General features: G+C 41.8%; 1 protein-coding gene across 1 annotated transcript in view; it reads left to right on the top strand.

Moving 5' to 3' along the window:
• REPS2 (RALBP1 associated Eps domain containing 2) overlaps positions 1-16,867 on the top strand; it is a 611,369-nt gene that overhangs the window by 370,039 nt on the left and 224,463 nt on the right. Inside the window, exon 9 of the mRNA XM_053707397.1 lies at positions 8,748-8,824. Within this exon, the coding sequence (XP_053563372.1) occupies positions 8,748-8,824 (77 nt within the window). The remainder of the gene's footprint in view (positions 1-8,747; positions 8,825-16,867) is intronic.

Raw genomic sequence — 16,867 nt, 5'->3', positions numbered from 1 at the left:
TTATTGCTTGAACATATTGAAGATGTGAAGAGAATCTTAATTTGTGCGTGAAAACATCATATAGCAGCCATTTGAATTAGCAATAAAACTCCAGATCTACGGAAACATTACAGATAATTTAGTATTGCTGTTGATGATATTTGGATTTAGGTTTTTCCACTTTGTATTGCAATCATAAATAAACATATAGATGATTATTTTTTATGTAGGCAGTTCATACTTTGTGCAATTTGAATGTTATTTTTCACTTTTTAGTAAATACAATTTTTTGTTTTCTTAAATGAGCATGCACAAGACCTTTAAAAGAGACAACAAGGCGTATAAACAGCTAAAATGGCATTCAGTAAAAAAAATGAAAATCCTACAGGTCTTAAATGTAAAATTTAAAAACATTGAAAAATACTTTGAAAGCCTGCTAATATTTGCTGATTGATTGGCATACTGGTGTCAAATTGTCCTCATGTAAAGTATGGGGGGGGGGGGGGGTAGTGTTTGTCCCACTAATTCACACACTGAAATTAATTCAAATTTGAAAACCTTCGGAAAATCCATTACGTATAATTGACAATGGATTTTTTTTTATTTGACTGGAATTAAGTCCTGTTAGAAACACAGATAAATGGAAAATACACATCAGTTAAGAACCGGAAGGCCAATTGTGTCTGCATATTCTTCAAACGCTTAAATAAGCCTTATGCATATTACAGACATTTTTCTAATTTCCTACTGTATTTGTTCTTACCACCCTATTAGATGTCTATACAATGAATCAACCACTTGTTCTGTAATGATGTCTCTGCAAATTACTATTTTCTTCCAACTTGTTATCACAACATCTTGTTCTTGAGTAAAATGCTTTCACCCTCAGCTTTATTAATTTAATTAAATCCCTGAAAATATTTGAAGGTATCTATTACATCACCTCTCTCCTTACTCTCTACTATATTAAGGGTATGAAATCTTTCCTTCTTAATTTAATTTTTTAAACCATTTACCATTCTAGTAGCCCTTAGCCCTTCTCTGAACAGCTTCTTTTTCATTATATTCTTCTGGAGATGCAGCCTCAAGAACTGTACACAACATTCAAGATGAGGTTACTTATCTATAAAGTGGTTTAACTACCTCAGTTTTCTGCTGCTAATACCATATTAAATCAAAGTACCCTTCTGGCCGTACTTGCTGAGCTTCTGCTTTGATTGATAAACGTCATATAACATGCAATAATAAGGCTGATCCCTATTTTTTAACTGTCAGTGAAGTACCATCTATAAAACCATGTGGTTAATGCATCCTAGATGGCTTTCACACTGGGCATGGAAAATATTTTCTTTCATAAGATATGGAGAGTCCACAACGTCATTCCAATTACTAGTGGGAATATCACTCCTGGCCAGCAGGAGTAGGCAAAGAGTACCACAGCAAAGCTTTTAAGTGTCACTCCCCTAGCCATAATCCCCAGTCATTTTCTTTGCCTCTGTCAATGGAGGAGGTGAAGTTTGGTGTCTGAAGAAATGAAATCCTTTTTTGGGTACTTTTCCCTGCAAGCAAGGATTTGGGTTTTGCTGAGTCCACGTCAATCTCTTCAGTAGAGTAGTGGTGGCTTTTAAGCAGTTAGGAAGTTGTGAGGTGGCCCTTACTTTGTTTCCTAACACATTGCTGCCCTAGTCATAGAAAGCCAGAGTTGGTTACTCTGTTCTTTCTTTTTCCACAGGTCTTTGTAAGGAGTATGTGTCCTTTCATGCCTTGTGAGCTGTTTTCCTGCCGGACAGCTAGACTGCAGGTAAGTGCTTTTTGTCTTCTAGGTACTGAAGACTTGCACTTCAGAAGATTATTACAGCTGAAGTATTATTGGGACATTTTAAAGGTAATCCATTATACTGGATTTAATTGAGCAGGGTGCAGGCACTGATGTTGAAAGACTAGGGGTTATTTTTCCATTTTAGTATGGGATATTTCTATTTCATAATTTGTTATAAACGCCATGAAAAACATTTATTGGGCTTAGTTATGTGTGAATATCAGTCCATGAACTTATCCAGTATTTTTTTACACTGATGTGTGTCAGTTTGTCAATTAGCCGGTTTGTAATAGACTCCAGTCTTCTGACAGAGTTATGGATCGAGTGCTTTTAGTATTGCACAGTTTCCCTTCTCTGATGGTCATGTGACTTCCTGCTCTCTGTAAAAATATTGGAGCGGAGTGGCGTCACTTCTTCTCAGATTCTCCGGTGTCAGATAGATCAATGGAGGAGGTCCTTGGCTAGCAATCGTTAGTTTATTTGCTAGTTACGGTAAGAGCACCTCAGTGAGGTGTAGAGGTTTAAAACTTTTTTTGCCTTATTTTTCACAGCCTTATTTAGCATGTTTAATACTCTGTGGGATAAAAAGTGACAGTAGTCATTTTATTAATTATAGTCATTCCATTTATTTTGGGAATTTTTACTTTTCTGTTAAGACATGGACCAGGAAACTGTTACGTTTGACAGATGTTTACTATGTCTGGAGGCACAAATTGTTTTGCCTATGCAATTCTGTGCTACTTGTCTAGCTAGAACTGTAAAGTGTAAAGATAGGATTTTACCTGCTGAGCCAAATGTCTCTCAGGATAATGCTGTTCAGGCAATGCCACAGCTTTCTCCCTTACCATCCCAAGCCTCAATTGCATCACATACAGTGCCCTGCAGTTCCTCTCAGACTCCTGGAGGAGTTTTTTGCCATCAGATTTTGCTGCTCAAGTATCTTCTGCGGTATCAGCAACTTTATCTGCTTTTCCCATGTTGGGGAAGTGCCAGAGGAAATCTAAAAATTTGTCAGATTGTAAGGTGTCTGTTCTGTCTGTGACTATGCAGGTTGCACTCTCTCATAAGTCTGATGAGGAGGATACCTCGGTAGCCTCTGAGGGTGAAATTTCTGATTCAGACAGTATAATTCCATTGTCTGATGCTGAAGAAGTAAACTTCAGATTTAACCTTGAACACCTACGTGTACTGTTAAAGGAGGTATTAGCTACTTTGGACAACTCAGATTCTCCTGTCGTTGTCAACCCTAAGAAATCTAATAAACTTAATAAATACTATGATGTTCCTTCCTCTGTGGAAGTGTTTCCTGTTCCAGACCATGTGACAGAGATTATTTCACAGGAATGGGAGAAGCTAGGGATACCTTTCTCCCCGTCTGCCATCTTTAAAAGAATGTTTCCTGTTGCTGATTCCATTAAAGATTCATGGCGCACGGTGCCTAAAGTAGAAGGGGCTATTTATACTCTGGCTAAGAGAACTATGATCCCTATAGAGGATAGCTGCTTCTTTAAGGATCCCATGGATAAGATGCTGGAGGCTTATTTGAAAACCTATATAAGTATAGGGAGAGAGATTAGCAATGTAATGTCAATTAAGTCCCCAATAATTGTGTATCATATCCTGCAGGGAAGAAGAGTATATCAACCCTGTGTAGAGAGAATCAATCTCTTATATATTATAAGGGCAGGGGGGTGCTCAATATCCTAAAATAAATGTAGGAAAAATAAAGAGAGAAATGGATATATCAGAGCACACAATGTAGCCACAAATTAAAGTACTGTATAGTGTATATGTGAGCTGGCTTGGAGCGAGCCAGGTATAATAAAATATAACTTTTAATAATGTATGTTAAAATAAAGATGGTGGAAAGTTCCACATATGAAGTGCAGAGTTAAAAGCAATTAAAAAGAAGGTTGAATGCTGAAATGCCCTGGTAACCACCTATTATGTGAGTTAAATGATAGAGTCTGGCAAGGAGGCACTACAAAATGCTCGCGGATTGCACAAAAACTAAGCTATAAAGAGGATTGACCTCACACAACAATATATATCTGTCTAGTGCAATACTGGAGCAGTGTCAAACCTTGCCAGAGTCCCAATCTATATTGTGTCAATAAGTATGGAGATTAGAAAAACTATCCGTGTTACGATACTTAGCTAATAGTGAGTGTAGCCCATATCACAATCGGACACACATAAACCCAGTAAAAGGTAACTATATATAACTCCTATTAGATACTAGTACTCAAATTGACCCACAAAGGCAAATAGTTACAGCATTCTAAGAGAGCGCTCTCTTAGAATGCTGTAACTATTTGCCTTTGTGGGTCAATTTGAGTACTAGTATCTAATAGGAGTTATATATAGTTACCTTTTACTGGGTTTATGTGTGTCCGATTGTGATATGGGCTACACTCACTATTAGCTAAGTATCGTAACACGGATAGTTTTTCTAATCTCCATACTTATTGACACAATATAGATTGGGACTCTGGCAAGGTTTGACACTGCTCCAGTATTGCACTAGACAGATATATATTGTTGTGTGAGGTCAATCCTCTTTATAGCATAGTTTTTGTGCAATCCGCGAGCATTTTGTAGTGCCTCCTTGCCAGACTCTATCATTTAACTCACATAATAGGTGGTTACCAGGGCATTTCAGCATTCAACCTTCTTTTTAATTGCTTTTAACTCTGCACTTCATATGTGGAACTTTCCACCATCTTTATTTTAACATACATTATTAAAAGTTATATTTTATTATACCTGGCTCGCTCCAAGCCAGCTCACATATACACTATACAGTACTTTAATTTGTGGCTACATTGTGTGCTCTGATATATCCATTTCTCTCTTTATTTGAAAACCTGCAGTTTGTATTGCCACAGTAGCAAGTGCTGCATCTTATTGGTGCGATGCCTTGTCTGAATCAATTCTAGCAGAGACTCCATTTGAGGAGATCAAAGATAGGATTAAGGCTCTCAAACTAGCAAATTCTTTTCTTTCTGATCCTAACATACAAATACAAATTATTAGACTGGGAGCCAAGATGTCTGACTTCACTGTCTAAGCCCGTAGGGCTTTGTGGCTAAAATCTTGGTCAGCTGATGTGACTTCTAAGTCCAAGCTTCTGGCGCTTCCTTACAAGGGTAAAACTTTGTTTGGACCTGGTCTGGCAGATATAATTTCTGATATTATGGATGGGAAAGGGTCTTTTCTACCACAAGACAAGAAGAACAGACATGAAGGACGTCAAAGTCATTTTCGTTCCTTTAGTAACTTGAAAGGAAAGTCTTCCTCTTCTTCTTCCATGCAGGAACAGTCCAAGTCTTCTTGGAAACCCAATCAGTCTTGGAGCAAGGGGAAGCAATCAAAGAAACCTGCAGTTGAATCTAAGTAAGCATGAAGGGTCAGCCCCTGGTCCGGGATCAGATCAAGTGGGGGGCAGACTTTCCCTGTTTTGTCAAACATGCATACGAGATGTCCCAGATCCTTGGGTTGTAGACATAGTATCTCAGGGTTACAAAATAGATTTCAAAACTTTTCCTCCAAGGGGCAGATTCCACCTATCAAGATTATCTGCAGACCAGATAAAGATAGGCATTCTTGAACTGCGTTCAGGACCTTTCCTCCCTGGGAGTGATTGTTCCAGTTCCAGTAAGGGAACAGGGTCTGGGATTCTATTCAAATTTGTTTGTGGTTCCCAAAAAATATGGACTTTTTGACCCATTTTAGACCTAAAGTGTTTCAACAAGTTTCTCAGGGTACCATCCTTCAAAATGGTAACCATTCGTTCCATTCTTCCTTTGGTCCAAGAGGGTCAGTTCATGATGACCATAGACCTGAAGGATGTGTATTTTCATGTTCCCATCCACAGGGATCATCACAAGTTTCTGAGATTCGCCTTTCTAGACAAACACTTTCAGTTTGTAGCTCTTCCATTTGGCCTTGCCACAGCTCCCAGAATTTTCTCAAAAGTTCTGGGGGCTCTTTTGGCAGTGATCAGGTCTCGGGGAATTGCAGTGATGCCCTACCTGGACAACATATTGGTTCAGGCACCATCTTTTCAACAAGCAAACTCTCCTACAGAGATCTTGTTGTCTTTTCTACGTTCCCACCGGTGGAAAGTGAATCTGGAAAAGAGTTCCCTTGTTCCAGCTACAACAGTGGTTTTCTTAGGGACCATAATAGATTGTCTCTTCTTGCTTCTCTCTATAGTCTACTGTTTGGCCATCAGTGGCTCAGTGTATGGAGGTAATTGGTCTGATGGTCACTTCCATGGACATCATTCCCTTTGCTCGATTCCATTTGAGAGCTCTGCAGTTATGCATGCTCAGACAATGGAATGGAGACCATTTGGATCTGTGTGTCGGGACACACTAGTGTGTCGGCAGTAGTGTGTAGTTGTGTCCCTGCTTCAGCACAAATTTTTAAAAAAAATGTTTTTGGGTTTCTGACTTTCGGCCTGCCTGTTACGCATATCACATGGTTGACATGTGATTGATACTTAGGGGGTCACAGATCATTTTAACCTATTGGCACAGCTCAGTGGGAACTGAAACTATTCCAAATAGCGGCTTTGGCTGCAAATTGGCTCCTGACTGCACGTGTAGTCTCCTTAATCGGCTCGTGACTGCATGTGTAGTCAGTGAATGGGACAGCAGTGTGTTTGCAGCATGGGCAGTAGTCAATCTGACTCACCGAGCTCTGAGGGCGGCAGCTTAAACACTGAGCATAATGCTTCCAGAGACATTTCTGGTTGATAGTGACCACTGACGCCAGCCTGCTAGGCTGGGAAGCAGTCTGGGACTCGTTAAAGTTTCAGGGACTATGGACTCGGGAGGAGTCTGCTCTCCCAATAAACATCTTGAAGTTGAGAGCGATTTACAATGCTCTGATGGCTTGGCCTCAATTGTCCTTAGCCTAGTGGCTTACAACAACCACCAGGGAGGAACTCGGAGTTCCTTAGCCATGAAGGAGGTGTCTCGGATTATTCAATGGGCGGAAGCTCACAATTGTTGCCTATCTGCCATCCACATTCCAGGTGTGGACAACTGGGAGGCGGATTTCCTGAGCAGACAGACATTTCATCCCAGGGAGTGGGCTCTCCATCCGGAGGTGGGGGGTGCCGGAGTTGGATCTGATGGCGTCTCGGCAGAACACCAAGCTTCCACGATACGGTTCAAGGTCAAGAGTTCCGCAAGCTGCCTTGATAGATGCTCTGGCGGTTCCTTGGGACTTCCGTCTAGTATAACTTTTTCCTCCGTTTGCGCTCCTTCCACAAGTCATTGCTCTTATCAAACAGGAGAGAGCATCGGTAATTCTAATAGCTCCTTTCCTCCATTCAAATCTCGTTTCTCTGAAGCTGACTGCTTGGAGATTGAACGCTTAGTTCTGGCTAAGCGTGGGTTTTCTGAGTCGGTCATTGAGACTATGCTGCAGGCTCGCAAGTCTGTTACTTGTAAAACTTACCATAAGGTATGGTGTAAATACTTTTATTAGTGTGAATCCAAGAGATACTCTTGGAGTAGGGCCAGGATTCCTAGGATTTTGTATTTTCTTCAGGAGGGCCTGGAGAAGGGGTTGTCAGTCAGTTCTCTGAAAGGTAAGATTTCTTCTTTATCTATTCTTTTACATAAGCGTCTGTCAGATGTACCAGATGTTCAATCTTTTTGCCAGGCCCTGTTGCTCCTCCTTGGAGCCTTAATCTTGTTCTTAAAGTTTTGCAGCAGGCTCCGTTTAAACCAATGCATTCCATAGAGTGCTATCTTGGAAGGTTTTGTTTCTTATTGCTATCTCTTCTGCTCAGAGAGTTTCTGAACTCTTGGCTTTGCAGTGTGATTTGCCTTACCTTATCTTTCATGCGGATAAGGCGGTTCTTTGTACTAAATTGGGGTTTCTTCCTAAAGTGGTTTCGGATAGAAATATTAATCAGGAAATTCTTCTTGTCATAAAGTCTGTTGCACAACTTGGATGTTGTGCGTGCTCAAAAATTCTACCTACAGACGACTAAGGATTTTCGCCAGTCTTCTGCGCTGTTTGTTTGTTTCTCAGGAAAGCGTAAGGGTTAGAAGGCTACTTCTACTTCTCTTTTCCTCTGATTGAGAAGTATGATTTTGTTTTGTTTATAATACTGCTGGACAGCAGCCTCCTGAGATAATTACAGCTTATTCCACTTGGGCTGTCTCCTCTTCTTGGACTTTCAAAGATGAAGCTTCTGTGGAACAGCTTTGCAAGGCTGCAAATTGGTCCTCTCTGCATACTTTTTCCAAATTTTCCAAATTTGATACTTTTGCCTCGGCTGAGGCCTCTTTTGGGAGAAAGGTTCTTCAAGCGGTGGTGCCTTCTGTTTAGGTCTGCCTGTCTTGTTCTCCCCCCCTATTCATTCTGTGTCCTCTAGCTTGGGTATTGGTTCCCACTAGTAATTGGAATGACGTAGTGGAATCTCCATATCTTAAGAAAGAAAACAAAATGTATGCTTACCTGATAAATTTCTTTCTTTCTGGATATGGAGAGTCCATGACCCCACCCTTAATTAAGACAGTTATTATTATTTACTATTATTATTCTTTATTTATAAAGCGCCGGCAGATTCCGCAGCGCTGTCCATGGGTACAGTTATTTTTGACTAAACCTCAGGCACCTCTACACTTTTGTGTTATTCCTTTTTCCATTTCCCTTAGGTCGAATGACTGAGGATTATGGGTAGGGGAGTGACACTTAACATCTTTGCTGTGGTGCTCTTTGCCTACTCCTGCTGGCCAGGAGTGATATTCCCACTACTAATTGGAATGACATTGTGGACTCTCCATATCCGGAAAGAAATTTATCAGGTAAGCATAAATTTTGCTTTTCTCTTTTGTGGAGCAATATATCAAACCAAAACAAATGGCTTACAAAATGATTGACTTTACAGATAATGTGACTTATTTCTGTATTTTATTTACAGCTCCTGTAAACCTTGTTGCTGATGGTGCATACGAATCATATATCGCACCAAGCATTGTTTGCCAGGCCAGGAAAGAGGTAAGATAGTTTTTAATTAATTGGAAATATAGCAGTGTCGCAGTCAGTGAATCAGCTCCAGACGGTTACATAGTCACCTGCTGATCAGTCGCCATAAAGCTAAAACGAGATAGTAGGAGCACATTTTAAAATGATCACTAGTTGTACATTTAATTACTGATTAAAAATATAGTAAGATGAATAAAACACGTCATTGCTTTATTTCTTTTCATTTTATTTCTGTGCATATTAACATAATGACCTGATATTCTTTTGCATGGCTTGTGGTCCAGCATGAGTTGACTCCTGCACTACTAATATTTAAATTGTACTCTAACACAGGAACACATGTGACAACAGTGTTTGCATCAGTTTTTGAAACCCTGTTGTACATATGGTGCTCAAAACACATGCATGCTCCTAAGCCTACCTTAGTATGCTTTCATGAAAAGGAGCTAATATTCATCAATGAAGACTAAGAAAATGGGGCAAATGTAACAAAATAAGCACTTTTCATCTTTAATAAGCACTATCTGAATCATTAAAGTTTAATTAAGTATTCCATGTTACTTTAAAGGGACATGCAAGTGCAAAAAGAAAATGCTGTAATAAGGTATAGTTAGTATTTTATCATTCCACTAACGCTTACATATTACTATGGTCCCCATTTATCATTGTGCGGACAGAAATGATCCGCTATAGCGAACCATGTCCGCCGCACATCGATAAATGCCGACAGCATATGCTGCTTCTTAACTCCTGTTTCCGGCGAGCCTGAAGGCTCGCGCGGAAACAAGGGGAACAGGGGCCATTCGGCCCTTGTTAAATAGACCCATATGTGTTTAATTAACCCCTGTAAAGGGGTTAGACACATAGTTTAAGTTAGATCTCTACAAACAATGCACTACTGGGACTTAGTTGAACATATCTGGTATGTCAATGACAATAATTCATATGTGTATAGCCACAAATTACCAGCTAGCTCACAGTCATACATTGCTGCTTTTGAGCCTACCTAGGTATGTTTATCAACATAGAATTCATAAAAAAATTAGGTAAATTTGCTAATAGAAGTTAATTAAAAAGTCTTTTAAAATTGCACTCTCTATCTGACCTTTTAAAATTTGATTTTAATATTCATATCCCTTTAAACTGATACCAGGTTTCCATGGAACATACCTGTAGCTTGTGAAGCATTGCTGTAAATTATAGAGCACATACTGATCTGCCATAATATACTTCATGTTGGGATGGGGCATTGCCAGGCTTATAAAGAATTCTCCCATAAGATAATGCTACACAGTAATACAGTGACTTATTTTTAGTTGCAATGACTGGGAAGTTACGAGGACACAGAATTTGTGGTTCTCCAGATTTTGATGATTACTCTGTGACCTAGCAGTAATAGGTACTGACCCTCTCATCCATCAGGTTTTTTTTTATCAACCTGCTTATGTGGGAGGATGTCTGACCCCCACCCTCCCCAGTCCTTTGGTGATTCCCACCCTCCCCAGTTTGTAAATGGAGGAAGTTTTCTTTGTGTGCCCTTTGTACACAAGGGATCAAATATTTTCTTCATTATTAGAATCGTCAATTCTGAGATTGAGCGGTGAGCGGACTGTGAATGACACGCCACGCCCGGCATGCGGCTGCACCACACTGATGATGCCAGCCAGCATGCTGCGTCAACGTGAGTGACATCAGAGGCTGTTAACTAGTGTCAGTGCTTGGAGGCCGGAACTGAAAGATGCTGCCGCCGGCTCCATCCCGGAATCCAGATTCAGTGGCTGTGAGGCTGAGCGAGGCTAGTGAGCGACGAAGAAGGCTGAAAACAGACTCAGCACCAGGTGGACTGGTGGTCAAGTAGGTCTCAGAGTAAGAGGGGACCTAAGGATAATAATACTAGCCTAGTAGGACAGGGCTGGCCGACAATGTACTCCTCTGCTGCGGGGCGGACTGCGGCCAATATATAGGGATCTGATAAGGTACACGTATGCCACCATGGACTACTACATGTCACATGGCTGCACCACACATTATCCATTTGGTGTGTTGATGGTCGTGGGTGGTAATATTGGGGGAAAAAACAGTGTACACCGTCTAATTGCCCACTGTACACATAAATTTGAGGTTGTCTTGTCGCTATCCTTGGTGCTGAGAGAACAGGGGCTCCTACGTGTGGCTGCCGGTCCTGTTTTCTTTCTAATGACATGATGAGTCCACGGATCATCATCAATTACTGTTGGGAATATCACTCCTGGCCAGCAGGAGGAGGCAAAGAGCACCACAGCAAATCTGTTAAATATCACTCCCCTACCCACAATCCCCCAGTCATTCTCTTTGCCTGTAGTGCAAGGAGGAGGTGAAGTTTAGGTGTCTGATGAGAAGTTTTCTTCAATCAAGATTTTATTATTGTTTTAGCAGAGTAAGTTTACTCTGTTACTTTCTGGGGTCTAGCCTAGTCCACATCAGTCTCTTCAGTAGGGCAGTGGTGGCTTTTGAGCACTTGAGAACTTGTAGGGTACAATCCTCACTGTGTTTTCTCAAGAATCTGCTGCCCTAGCTAGAAAACCTGAGTAGGTTTACTCAGTTTTTCTCTCTTCACAGGTCCATGTTAGGTGATGCACCCTCTCAAACCAGGTGAGCTGTCCTGCTGCCGGACAGCACTTTCAGGTAAGTGCCATTTTAATTTTCTTTTGCAAGGAGATTGCTGGCACTTGTTACAGCTAAAAGCTGTCTTATTTAATATGGGACTTTATTAAACTTCATGTTTGGGGTTTCTTTTAGGCAGTTTGGGCATTGAGACTGTGAGGTGATTTATGGTGACTCAGTGTGTTATAGTAGTTTTTATACTTTAACTTTTGGTCATGGAGATTACTGTTGTAAGTCTTTTGTTTTACGGCAGTTAGGGCTCTGTAACCGCTCTGTATTTGAAAAGGGGATTGTTTCTTCTGTGAGGGAAGTCACTCTGTGAGCTGCAGGACAGGTAGGCACCTCAGTAAAGCTACTGAGGTGTATAGGTAGCCTGAGGTCTATTTGGTTTGTTGCGCTAACACACATTTATATTTAATGACACAGTACACATTTATTTTTTATTTCCAAATAAAGAATTTTTACACTTTATCCCTATTTATTACATATGATGGATCAAGAGGCTTTTCAAACCATTATCCCAGGCGAAGTTGCTGCTTGTCAGTTATGTTTTGATGCTTAGGTGGAACCCCCAGTTCCTTTTTGTTCCTCATGCATTGAGAGAACTTTAAGTTATAGAGATAAAATATTTGACCAAGAGCCACCATTGTCCCAGGCAAATGCTGTTCAGGTGTCTACTGTTGCAGATATGCCGTAGCTTTCTCCTCAAGCGTCCCAAATTTTTCAGTCTCCACATACAGTGCCCTGTGTTTCCTCTTGCAATCCTGTAGGATTTTCTCTACAAGACATTGCTTCCCAGGTATCCCTTGTGGTATCTGAGGCCTTGTCAGCTTTCCCAATGTTGCAGGGAAGGCGTAAAAGGAAATTTAAGTAAACAGTTAGTAAGGTTTCTGATCAAGTTCTGGCTATCCAGAGTGTCCCTTCCCATAAGCCTGAGGAAGAAGACATGTTGGTAGCATCTGAGGGGGAAATCTCAGACTCAGACAGTGTAATTCCTTCTTCTGATGCTGAAGTCTTATCCTTTAGATTTAAGCCAGAACACCTTCGTTTATTATTTAAGGAGGTTTTGGCTACTTTGTACGACTCCGACACAATTATCATAGTTAATACTAAAAAGTCTAGTAAATTGAACAAATACTTTGATGTTCCCTCCGCGGTGGAGGTTTTTCCGGTTCCTGACCGTGCTGCAGAGATTATTGCTCGAGAATGGAAAAGACCTGGTATTCCCTTTTCTCCATCTCCTATTTTTAAGAAGATATTTCCTATAGCGGATTCTATTAAGGAGTCTTGGCAGACGGTTCCTAAGGTAGAAGGAGCGATCTCCACTTTAGCCAAGAGGACTACTGTTCCCATAGAGGATAGTTGTTCTTTTAAAGATCCAATTGATAAAAAATACGAGGTCAAGAGATCCGCAGGCATTTCTGATCGTTGCTCTGGCAGTTCCTTGGAACTTCAGTCTAGCATACCTGTTCCCTCCGTTCGCTCTCCTTCCAAGAGTCATTGCTCGAATCAAGCAGGAGAGGGGGCGTCTGTAATTATAATAGCCCCGGCATGGCCTCGCAGGATTTGGTATGCAGACCTAGTGGAAATGTCATTCTTTCCACCTTGGAGACTGCCTCTGAGGAAGGACCTTCTACTTCAGGGTCCCTTCCTTCATCCAAATCTCGTTTCTCTGAAGCTGACTGCTTGGAGATTGAACGCTTAGCTTTATCTAAGCGTGGATTTTCACAGTCGGTCATTGAGACCTTGATTTAGGCTTGTAAGCCTGTGACTCGCAGGATTTATTATAAGATCTGGCGTAAATACTTGTATTGGTGTGAATCCAAAGGATACTCTTGGAGTAGAGTAAGGATTCCTAGGTAAAATATTTTATAAATAAAAATTTTATAAATACATTTTGTCCTTTTTGTAGGATGGTCTGGAGAAGGGTATGTCGGCAAGTACTCAAAAGGGTCAGATTTCGGCTTTGTCTATTTTGTTACATAAGCGCTTAGCGCTTCTAGAATGTAAGTTCCCACGGCAATAGGGCCCTCGATCCCTCCTGTATGTGTTTGTAAATTACAAGTCTTGTACTGTTTTATTTATATGAATTGTATCCATGGACAGCGCTAAAGAATATGTTGGCGCTTCATAAATAAAGTATAATAATAATAATAATAATAATAATGTGCCAGACGTGCAATCGTTTTGTCAGGCCTTCATTAGAATTTGGCCTGTGCTTAAACCTGTTACTCCTCCATGGAGTCTTAACCTTGTTCTTAAAGTTTAGCAACAGGCTCCGTTTGAGCCTATGCATTCTTTAGATATTAAGATGTTATCTTGGAAAGTTTTGTTTCTTGTTGCTATTTCCTCTGCTCGGAGAGTTTCTGAACTCTCTGCTTTACAGTGTGATTCCCCTTATCTTATATTTCACTCTCATAAAGGTGGTTCTGCGTTCTAAGTTTGGTTTCCTGCCCAAGGTTGTTTCGGTCAAGAATATTAATCAGGAAATCATTGTACCTTCTTTGTGTCCTAATCCTTCTTCTCACAAAGAACACTTATTACATAATCTGGATGTTGTGCGAGCGCTAAAATTTTATTTGCAGGTAACTAAGGACTTTCGTCAGTCTTCTGCATTGTTTGTTTGCTTTTCTGGGAAACGCAAGGGTCCGAAAACTACGGCTACTTCACTTTCCCTTTGGCTGAAGAGCGTTATTCGCTTGGTATATGAGACTGCTGGACAGCAACCTCCTGGGAAAATCACTGCTCATTCCACAAGGGCTGTTTCTTCTTCATGGGCCTTCAAAAATGAAGCTTCTGTGGAACAGATTTGCAAGGCTGCAACTTGGTCATCTTTGCACACTTTTTCCAAATTCTCTAAATTTGATACTTTTGCCTTGGCTGAGGCTTCTTTTGGGAGAAGGTTCTTCAAGCAGTGGTGCCTTCTGTTTAGGTTCCTTTCTTGTCCCTCCCTTATCATCTGTGTCCTCTGGCTTGGGTATTGGTTCCCAACAGTAATTGATGATGATCCGTGGACTCACCATGTCATTAGAAAGAAAACAAAATTTATGCTTACCTGATAAGTGTATTTATTTCTTAACACGGCGAGTCCATGACCCGCCCTGTATTCAGACAGTTTCTTTTTATATAAACCTCAGGCACCTCTGCACCTTGTGTTACTTCCTTTCTCTCCTTTCCCTTTGGTCGAATGACAGGGGGATTGTGGGTAGGGGAGTGATATTTAACAGCTTTGCTGTGGTGCTCTTTGACTCCTGCTGGCCAGGAGTGATATTCCCAACAGTAACTGATGATGATCTGTGGACTCACCGTGTCAAGAAATAAATAAATGTATCAGGTAAGCATACATTTCATTTTTTTATGCTCTGGAGGTCTTGCAGTCTTTTCTGACTTGGAGAAGGAGCTCTTCCCTTTGTTGGCTAAGGCTTTGTTGCTGGTACGGTACCTCCTTTTTTTTGTTTTGTTTTTTTACATCTGATGGTCCTGACAGGTCCTGGTTCTCTTGACTGGTCACCCTGTCCCCTGTGCCTGCCTGTGAAGTGGCCAGAACTCTCTCTCCCCCTCTATTATATGCACAGCTTTGCCTGTCATCCAAACGTATTACTCCTAATGCACACACACCTCCCAGCACTGGGCTGCACCACATGCAGTTATGCTGTTTGTAATTACATCCTGGAGATAGCAGCGAGATAATAATGTACTTGATGTCTGTGTGTGTGTGTGTGATGTCTGTGTGTGTGTGTGTGTGTGAGGTGTGTGTGTGTGAGAGGTCTGTGTGTGTGTGTGTGAGGTCTGTGTGTGTGTGTGTGTGTGTGTGTGAGGTCTGTATGTGTGTGTGGTCTGTGTGTGTGTGTGTGTGTGTGTGAGGTCTGCGTGTGTGTGTGTGAGGTCTGTGTGAGTGTGTGTGTCTGTGTGTGTGTGTGAGGTCTGTGTGTTTGTAAGGTCTGTGTGTGTGTACGGTCTGTGTGTGTGTGTGTGTGTGTGAGGTCTCTGTGTGTGTGGGTGTGAGGTCTATGTGTGTGTGTGTGTGAGTTCTGTGTGTGTGTGAGAGAGGTCTGTGTGTGTGTGGTCTGTGTGTGTGTGAGGTCTGTGTGTGTGTGTGAGGTCTCTGTGTGTGTGTGTGTGTGTGTGTGTGAGGTCTGTGTGTGGTCTTTGTGTGTGTGTGTGTGTGTGTGTGATGTCTGTGTGTGAGGTCTGTGTGTGTGTGATGTCTGTGTGTGAGGTCTGTGTGTGTGTGATGTCTGTGTGTGAGGTCTTTGTGTGTGTATGTGTGTGAGGTCTGTCTGTGTGTGTGTGTGTGTGTGTGAGGTCTGTGTGTGTGTGAGGTCTGTGTGTGTGTGTGAGGTCTGTGTGTGTGTGTGAGGTCTGTGTGTGTGGTCTGTGTGTGTGTGTGTGAGGTTGCTGGTACGGTACCTCCTTTTTTTCTTTTCTTTTTTTTTTTACATCTGATGGTCCTGACAGGTCCTGGTTCTCTTGACTGGTCACCCTGTCCCCTGTGCCTGCCTGTGAAGTGGCCAGAACTCTCTCTCCCCCTCTATTATATGCACAGCTTTGCCTGTCATCCAAACGTATTGCTCCTAATGCACACACACCTCCCAGCACTGGGCTGCACCACATGCAGACTCATCCAGTTATGCTGTTTGTAATTACATCCTGGAGATAGCAGCAAGATAATAATGTAATATCTGTGTGTGTGAGGTCTGTGTGTGTGTGTGTGAGGTCTGTGTGTGTGTGTGTGTGGTCTGTGTGTGTGTGTGTGATAGGTCTGTGTGTGTGTGTGTGTGTGTTCTGTGTGTGTGTGTGTGAAGTTTCTGTGTGTGTGTGAGGTCTGTGTGAGTGTGTGTGTGAGGTCTGTGTGTGTGTGAGGTCTGTGTGTTTGTGAGGTGTGTGTGTGTGAGGTCTGTGTGTGTGAGGTCTGTGTCTGTGTGTGTGTGAGGTCTGTGTGTGAGGTCTGTGTGTGTAAGGTGTGTGTGTGTGTGAGGTCTCTGTGTGTGTGGGTGTGTGTGAGAGAGGTCTGTGTGTGTGTGAGAGGTCTGTGTGTGTGTGTGTGTGTGTGTGAGGTGTGTGTGTGTAAGGTGTGTGTGTGTGTGAGGTCTGTGTGTGGTATTTGTGTGTGTGTGTGATGTCTGTGTGTGTGTGTAAGGTGTGTGTGTGTGTGAGGTCTGTGTGTGGTATTTGTGTGTGTGTGTGATGTCTGTGTGTGTGTGATGTCTGTGTGTGAAGTCTGTGTGTGTGTGTATGTGTGTGAGGTCTGCCTGTCTGTGTGTGTGTGTGTGTGTGAGGTCTTTGTGTATGTGTGAGGTCACTCTGTGTGTGTGAGGTCACTCTGTGTGTGTGAGGTCTGTGTGTGTGTGTGTGTGAGGTCTGTGTGTGTGGTCTGTGTGTGAGGTCTGTGTGTGTGTGTTAGGTCTGTGT

This window comes from Bombina bombina, chromosome 3 (assembly GCF_027579735.1).
Source record: "Bombina bombina isolate aBomBom1 chromosome 3, aBomBom1.pri, whole genome shotgun sequence".
NCBI classification, from domain to species: Eukaryota; Metazoa; Chordata; class Amphibia; order Anura; family Bombinatoridae; genus Bombina; species Bombina bombina.
This window is presented reverse-complemented; position numbering and strand designations above follow the sequence as displayed.